Raw genomic sequence first — 7,854 nt, forward strand, 5'->3', positions numbered from 1 at the left:
CCCATCCACAACATTCCCAGACATGTCTTCCCTGTCTGTCAAGGTCTGCGACTGTGGATTTCGAATAGTCAGGAAGTTGTGGAGGATGCAGGCAGCCTTGACAATGTAGTCCACATTACTCGGGTGCAGAGGGATAGTGCGCAATAGGATGCGCCACCTGGCCGCTGTGATTCCAAAGGCGTTCTCAGCACAGCGTCTGGGTGAAGAAAAAAAACAATAACAATCAACAAACAAAGGTTGTGACATATCCAGTGCATTTATTAACGAACACATGCGTGGGGATACAGATACAATGGAATTCAATCTGTCCAGAGCTGCTTGCTTTGTGCTTTCCATTTATTCAAGCTGACACTTCCGCGTTGTGAATACGAAGTGTATTGAGAAAGCTTGCATTAATTCAATGTCTGTACAATTCCAACATTTTTTCAGTTATTTTCATATTGTCTTTTTGAATTAAGCCTGTGTTCTACCACTTTCTTGCACCAACAACTTGCCAACCGTGATTAAACAACGCCACATCATACCGTGCTCTGCTTAACCGGTAGTTGAAGATCCTCGTCTGGTTGTCTAGCTGCCTAGATGGATAAGGGCGCATAAAATCAACTCGAAGCTGGAACGCTTCGTCACCCACGAAAGCGAAGGGCGCAGTCTCTTGGGTCCCAGGCAGTCTTCCAATTCTTGGAATGTCCAGGCGTCCCTCGCTGAGGTCACACCCGAAGTCACTTTTTTTAGTGTGCCACCATCACTAAGCCGGCCTTCAGCACCGACATCCACAAGGATATATTTGCATTCACTGTCGACGACAGCCATGAGAACAACAGAGTATGAGCCCTGAGATGAAAAGCGTAGCACAGACAATTAGCACAGGTGGCAGCTCACCTAGCCGGAAATGTTCAGTGTGACAATGACAAGGCATGACTGCATGCTATAGAGCATGGTGCAGTAAAATCTCATTTTAAGAGACACTGCTATAAGAGACATGCGAGAATGGCTTGGTTGGTTCCCCTGTTTGCCATGTTAACAACTTACAACACGGACTGACACAGCGCAACGGAACGAGGACGAGAAGAAGAATCGCGAAACACAGGACGGGCGCTCAGAGGACATCAAGGATATTCTGCAGAAAGGGCTCAAGTACTCATATGAACCGACCACTACACGGCCTCGGTTGTTGGCCATGGTTAGGGAGGTTGCTGACCGGACGCGCACACAGGACAAGGAACGCCTCATCGGAGACGGCGTAGACTACGTCATAAAAAACGTGAGTCACAGCCTGAAAATGCATCCGCCCCTCATAAATGGCACGAAATTTCTGCAAGACAACCTAACTGTGATGCAGTCAGACAAAGAAGGTGGATTTGTTGTCATGCCGATTGGTGTTTTTAATGAGAAAGCACTGACTGCCATAGCAAAAAATTTCAAGGTCGTAAAGTCTCGAGAGACAAGAAATCAGCTGTGATACGTATGTTAAAAGAATGCCATCTGGAATCATTAGCAAGAAAAGTGGAAACAGCAAAATCTAGATGCCTTGAAATGTTTTTCACGGGCAACACCCATAAGCCAGATTGCCCGCCACGAACAATAGTTTCAGAAAAAGGCACCTGGCAGGAACACCTTGGGCATTATCTTCGTGACAGCTTGAACTGTTTGAATGGAGCTGACCCGTTCCAAGTGCGCGGCTCGTTGGAAGTAGTCAAAGACCTACGCAAGGGTTTGCAAGGTGCTGCGACGGCCTTTTCAATTGACATAGAGGACCTTTCTTACTCTATTTTTACTCTATTCCACATGAAGGACTATTCACAGCTGTGCTCCAAAGAATAGACTAGATCGGCGCCGTCAGCTTTCAGAATGCCACCGGTATAAGCCAGGATGGGTTCATCAGCCTACTTGAGTCCAGCGCCCGTCCTGTGTTTCGTGTTTCTTCTTCTCGTCCTCGTTCCGTTGCGCTGTGTCAATCCGTGTCGTAGAAAGTATGAACCAAGTAGCCCACACCAGAATCCTCTTAGAACATGTTAACTTTGCATGCAAGAGACACCTGGTTACTGTATGCCGTTTCACATATAGCAGGCAATGCCGCGAAGCCTATGGAAATAGTGCGTCCGCCGCGAAACCATATTACAAGCTGTTGGGCACCGAAGTGTTCGGGCTCTTTAGCATTACTGTAATGTTCACTGAATGTGAACTACTTTTTGGGCACGGAGGGCCTGTGCGAACAGGCACGCTAGCTTTGGCAGCGTTGCCTGCTGTGTATGAATTGGAGTGAGTATAAGGAGCTCACGTATGGCTTGTCCAATTATGTGTTGCTCCAAATGTGTATACAAGAATCATATAGTCAATGCCAGTTCATTTAGACATGTCATTTCATGACATATCTAAATGGAAGCAGCGTACTGAACGTGCACAATTTTACCTTGTAGTTGTAAACTTGCTCCCGGAGATTGGAGGGCAGACAATGGCCACGTGCTTGCCGTCCACCGCTCCCAAGCAGTTCGGAAACTGCCATCGCAAGGCAAAATCCCTGGCAATTTCTTCCCAGTGTGCCTTTGTAGGTGTCTGGAAGCAGTCAGCAGCGGTTTGAGTGAGACAGACAGCGGCAACCTTGCAAAATGTTACATGACCAAAAGCCAACATCCAATGACAGACGTGGAATACGATTTTTTTTGTAATATTTCCCCTGTTAAGTTCCTTTAGTGCAAGAGCACTACTTTATGACGAATCCTAAAAATTCCGAGGGTACTATGAAGCCTGTTGAAAAGCTGCTATAAGCTCACATGAAAAACTGCCACATGAAAGGGCACACCTCTGAGAGACAACCAGCACCAACTCTCATAGCAGAGTGGAAGAACATTTCAAAGGCCTACCTCACCTGCATGAAATGATCTTTCAGTCGTTCCCAAATGGCCCGACATGTTTCGTGGATGCACCGCCGTGCTGTCTCGATGCCCACGCGGAACGCAAGTGCAACGTTGCAAATATCTTGCCCTGAAGCCAGATAGCTGGAAAACGGAGCAAAAGGATCAACACATGACGCTTGCACCTCTGTTTTTCATGTATTTTCGATTGTTCTGCCAGCGTCTCAGTTTTATATGAAGCTGTTGTAGAGGTATGGCAGGGAAAGTCATTTCATGACGTGAAGCTCGTAGATTCTAGCAATGTTAGATTACAGGTTTAGCACTTCCATGCATTCAAATTTTGCCCGTGTCTCATTTGTTCTACTGCACTGCTTCTGTTACCTTACTATTCATCTGTAGTGACGCACTTCACTAGCTTTATTTTGTTCCTTCTCAATTCACTTTCGTCACATTCGGACTGTCCTTGGGTGCATTTGCTTGCTTTCTTTTCTTTTTAAGTCCTCGGGTGCTACATCCCGGCCTTCCTGTGCCATGCATCTGCATTGCTAGGGGTTCCCAACTCTTTTGTCCACGTCTTAACCATTTTGTTTCTGTTCTGGTTTCTCCAGTTGTGATTTATTGCTTTTATATGTCTTCACTTCTTTTTCCTTCACGTTTTTCAGAATGTCTTTTTGAGCATTTAGAACTGTTTTGTTTGTCTTAATTGGTTTCAGCTCGTTAAGCAACAGCTCGTCCGGTCTCTCTTGCCCTTTAATTTTTTATTTTTTGAGAGGACTATTGCAAGGCTTAAAGGGTAGCATTTCCAATTTTGCAAAACTATCACACAACAATGTGCCGAAATGCTTCTTCTCAGAATGTAGAACTCAAGCTTAACATACCTCAGTGCTATTGCCAGTCGCTCGCCTGGCTCCAGGGGCTCTCTCACAACATGCTGCCGTGTGAGGTCTGGCAAAACAAATCTCAGCACTTCGTCGAACAGCACAGGAGTCATCCGGAAAAACTTTCGGAAAAGTTCGTGGTCACCTTCACGCATGCGCTGCATCTGTTGAGGCAAAACCAGACAGCATGACTGCAATACTCTGTGATGCACTATTACAGCACAACTATTGTGGGTGGTTTCTCTCACTGAATGAAGCAGTCTTGTTATGTACAGCATCTGTGAAAAGTCTTCAGGGTCAAGGATTTTCGTTTCAGCCGCACAATGGAGATAACCCGATGTTATTAATGTCTAAAGGGCATTGAAATGCTAGGTTTCCTCTGATTAGAGAAAAGCTTACTTTTTGAATGCTTCACTACAAGAAGCATTCAAGGGACATTGATTGCACAAGTGAAAGTTGCGGCCTGACCACCTGACAGGGTGTGCATATTATTTATGCCAGCTGAGGTATTGAAGTGATTTTCAACGCTGCATCTTGTCAATGTCAGTGCTGCCCTTCTGCCTCACTAGTTATATTATTTCAAAGTTGCATCTCTGCAATGCAGGCACTACACTTCTGCATGAGCAGTGCACAAGCACCCAATTTTTCATGCCCCTTGGTTCTCCTGACACTGTTTTGCAATAGTGATGTGCCCTTGAGACCACCGAGTAGAGCCCCAACTTTCGAAAACCGCGCTTATTCGTCAGTATCCAATGTTCGAATACAGCGACGTGAAACTCCTTTGCCTTTTTTATGCGATCTTTGTTGGCAACGAAGAACTTTACAGCGTGCTTCATCCGAGTTGCTTCTCACAGCCAAGAGCAAAACCAGTGCATGATAGTTGGCCTCCAAGTGGAACACAACGCTTTGAGGAGTATATATATATATATATATATATATATATATATATATATATATATATATATATATATATATATATATATATATATATATATATATATATATATATATATATATATATATATATATGCACCGAGTGTGTAGCATTCAGTTCAGATGGAACACGACTGCTGCTTTAGTCCCATCAAACACAGCAATTACCGGCACTGCAGTTCCACCTGTACCAAAGCCTCCATTCCTTTTTGGCACTAACTACCCCCTCCCATACACTCCCGCTGTTGAATTTCACTTCTTATGTTAACGGTATGTGTGGACACCACTACATGACATTAAAACATGTATGATGGCGTATTGGTAGCTGGCTTTGTTTTTCATAACTATTACATCTCAAATCCAAACACTTATGCTTGTTTCAGTTTGGGTTCGTTGTCACAGGGTGGCAGTTGCTGTTCATTTTGGACATAGCTACAACAGCGGCAAACTTTTGTTTTTCACAGTGCACACCCGACAATGTACCTGCTGCTAGAACTCCGTCCGCATGTACCACTGCACAGCACCACAATATGTAGCAATATTTGCTGTTGCGTGCCTTTACTTTGTTGGCTAGATTACGTCCGCTGTCGTTAGGGGACCTATAAGTGATTGCACTGTGTAGACGCAATCAAACCATTGATGAAATAGCCCCATGGGACAAAGCATTCTTCTTTGTACAAGGTGCCGTCAAGGTGCAGTGTATCATAGTGGGTACCCGGCGGCATTGGCGACCGAACTGCGCGTCGACGGCATAGGGGTCGGATGTTTTAACCACTAGGCCGCCGAACTGTTGCGCTAAATGTCTTTTCAATACTCGACACGGACGTTTTAGAATTACAGAGGGAACGAAGATACTTACCGCTGTGTGATATAGGCCTTCTTGCCTGCGGGCCACGAACACGGGCCGAACCCACCAGCGGGGCCGTCTCCGCCGGCGACGCTCCTGCCTCCTCCTCACAATGAGCAGAAGTGCTATTCTTATCGCAAGCAGTGCAAGTCGTCTTCGTTCACACACCGCTGGCATTATTGCAAATAATGATGCACGGAGACGAGCGCAATACCGACGAGCAGACGGGGATCCAAGCGATGCTATGTCGATGGCGCTGCTGATTACGCTAAACACCGAAGAAAACTGTGAGGAGATGCGTGCGTGTTTGCATAAAAACATATTGTGCAAACTACAATTCAGTTTATAAATGAATTTACTTCTCCTGCCGCATTTAAAAGCTAAACGCTTCAAGTGGCAGTCAAAAAGTTTCGGCCGGTTTTAGCCTATGCAGTCTAGCAACCATACGGCTGCGCGAGCGATGCGCGAGCACCAGCGCGCGCCAGCAACTGGCCATAGAGATTCGCACCACTTTCGACGTCCGTCGCGGCGCGCCGCTAGGCGCGTAGGCGCTTCGCGTGTGCGCCTCGCAAGTGTCCATCGAGTTGGGGCTTTACATGTACATTATGTAAATAGTCTTTGTATAAAGTTTTCCAAGTTTTCTTCCTCCGATCGTCCTCGTCTCTTTTCCGGCCCAGTCACGCTACCTGAATCCCAACAACTAGTGGCAGCGGTGGGATGTCCACGTGAAGTTACCTGCTCCAACGGACCTCGCCAGCTACGGGACTGACGGGCTTCAGCTATACCTTGGCAAGGTGAGTGCCCAATGTTTTCCGTTCATTTCGCCAGACCGTACTAGCACAAGCAGATGCTAGGTGCGGATTCCTGTTGTCTAGGAAATTGATTTTGGGAAACTGCTTTGTCCACTTCCAGCTAGGGCTTTTGTTTTAGTGGGCTTGCTAACGCATGGTGGAACTCACGATGGAGAAGTTAAAAGCGCAGGAGCTGCTCGCAATTTGCCAGGAGCTGGGGATTTAACTACGTTCTGCGAAAAGAAAAAAAGAAATTCTCGAGGGTATGCGGCAGGAGGAGGTGACTACTGAGCAGGTTGACGAGGCTTGGGAAACGATTGTTGGACGCAAAGAAGAGCAGAGAAGACGGAAGTTGTGTTAGCAGAAAGAAAAAGAAGAGCTTCGGTTGGCCCAAGAGAGACGGGAGGTCCGTGAGAACACGCTAGAAAAATGAAGGAGCTCGAAATCGCGTCGAATGGAGGGAATATGGCGCGTCTTAGCCCTGTAGCTTCGGTAGAGGAGCAAAGGAGGCAGAGATTGGAGGATTTCCTCTCACCATACCGCGTGGGAGGCGATATTGCACTCTTTTTGGTAAATTTCGAACGCGCATGCGGGAATGTTCACATCTACAAGAGCGCTTGGTCTGAGAAGCTACTTCCTCTCCTTCCGTGCGAGGCGGCCGAAGTGGTGGCTCGTCTCTCACGGGAAGAGTGTGGTGACTACGAGAAGGTAAAGAGCGCACTGCTTAGAAAGTACCGGCTTTTTGCTGAAGCCTTTAGGCAGTGATTCAGGCAGGCAAAGCAAGGCGGGGAGTCGCATACTGACTTCGCGTACCGGATTAAAGTCAACTTAAACGAGTGGCTTAAGACGGCTGAGGTGCACGGAAGTCATGACAAGGTACTGGAGTGCATCGCACTAGAGCAGTACTATAGCGCGATTCCAGAAGATCTGAGGATATGGCTTCAAGATGGGCTAACAGATGTAGACCTAGACAAAGCGGCACAGCTCGCAGACGAGTATTACGTTCGCCGAAACCTCCAAAGCAATGCAGGGTACGATAACAGGTTAGGAAAGAGAAAAACCTATTTAAAGAGAATCCCCGGGTGCCACCCGCACGCCGGGATCACCGAGCAGAGGATGCGGGATCAAAAGGAGGAGGTAGCGAAAAAGGATTGAGTCACCCAAATCTGCCGATTCGCCGAAACAGCAGACACTTGGAGCTTGCGCGTCTGAAGCGCGAAAGCCCATTGTCTGCTATAACTGCAACAAGGAGGGTCACATCTCATTGAACTGCAAGCAGCAAAAGATGGCGTTCGCGTGCATGCGAGAATCGGAGGAAAACGTTAAATTGCTGAAGCCATACATGCGGGACGTGGTGATAAATGGCAAGAAATTCAGAGCACTACGGGATTCAGCGGCTACCATGGACGTTGCTCACCCGTCCTGTGTTTCCTCCACGGACTACACCGGCGAATGCGCCTGGATTAAGCAGGTCGCCGAAGAACAGAGTGCATGCTTGCCTATAGCGAACGTGACTCTAGAGGGGACTTTTGGCAGGCTAGACACAGAAGCGG

General features: G+C 47.1%; 1 protein-coding gene across 1 annotated transcript; it reads right to left on the reverse strand.

Annotated features, from left to right (window-relative positions):
- Window positions 1-2,011: 2,011 nt before the first annotated feature.
- Window positions 2,012-5,755, reverse strand: LOC144121599 (uncharacterized). Its single transcript, XM_077654897.1, has 4 exons — window positions 5,523-5,755; window positions 3,731-3,894; window positions 2,867-2,996; window positions 2,012-2,553 (listed from the first exon to the last, which is right to left on the reverse strand). Exons 1-4 carry the CDS (start codon window positions 5,685-5,687, stop codon window positions 2,407-2,409), a joined length of 606 nt encoding a protein of 201 aa, XP_077511023.1. The 5' UTR covers window positions 5,688-5,755; the 3' UTR covers window positions 2,012-2,406.
- Between the last annotated feature and the right edge of the window lie 2,099 nt (window positions 5,756-7,854).

Source organism: Amblyomma americanum, chromosome 2 (genome assembly GCF_052857255.1).
Source record: "Amblyomma americanum isolate KBUSLIRL-KWMA chromosome 2, ASM5285725v1, whole genome shotgun sequence".
Taxonomy (NCBI): domain Eukaryota; kingdom Metazoa; phylum Arthropoda; class Arachnida; order Ixodida; family Ixodidae; genus Amblyomma; species Amblyomma americanum.

Excerpts from the sequence above, each read along its gene's own strand:
- LOC144121599 (XM_077654897.1), bottom strand. The coding sequence starts at position 5,687 with ATGCCAGCGGTGTGTGAACGAAGACGACTTGCACTGCTTGCGATAAGA. Across the intron at positions 2,997-3,730 it reads CGACTGGCAATAGCACTGAG|CTATCTGGCTTCAGGGCAAG; the intron begins GTATGTTAAGCT and ends TCCGTTTTCCAG. Across the intron at positions 2,554-2,866 it reads TGAAAGATCATTTCATGCAG|ACACCTACAAAGGCACACTG; the intron begins GTGAGGTAGGCC and ends GACTGCTTCCAG.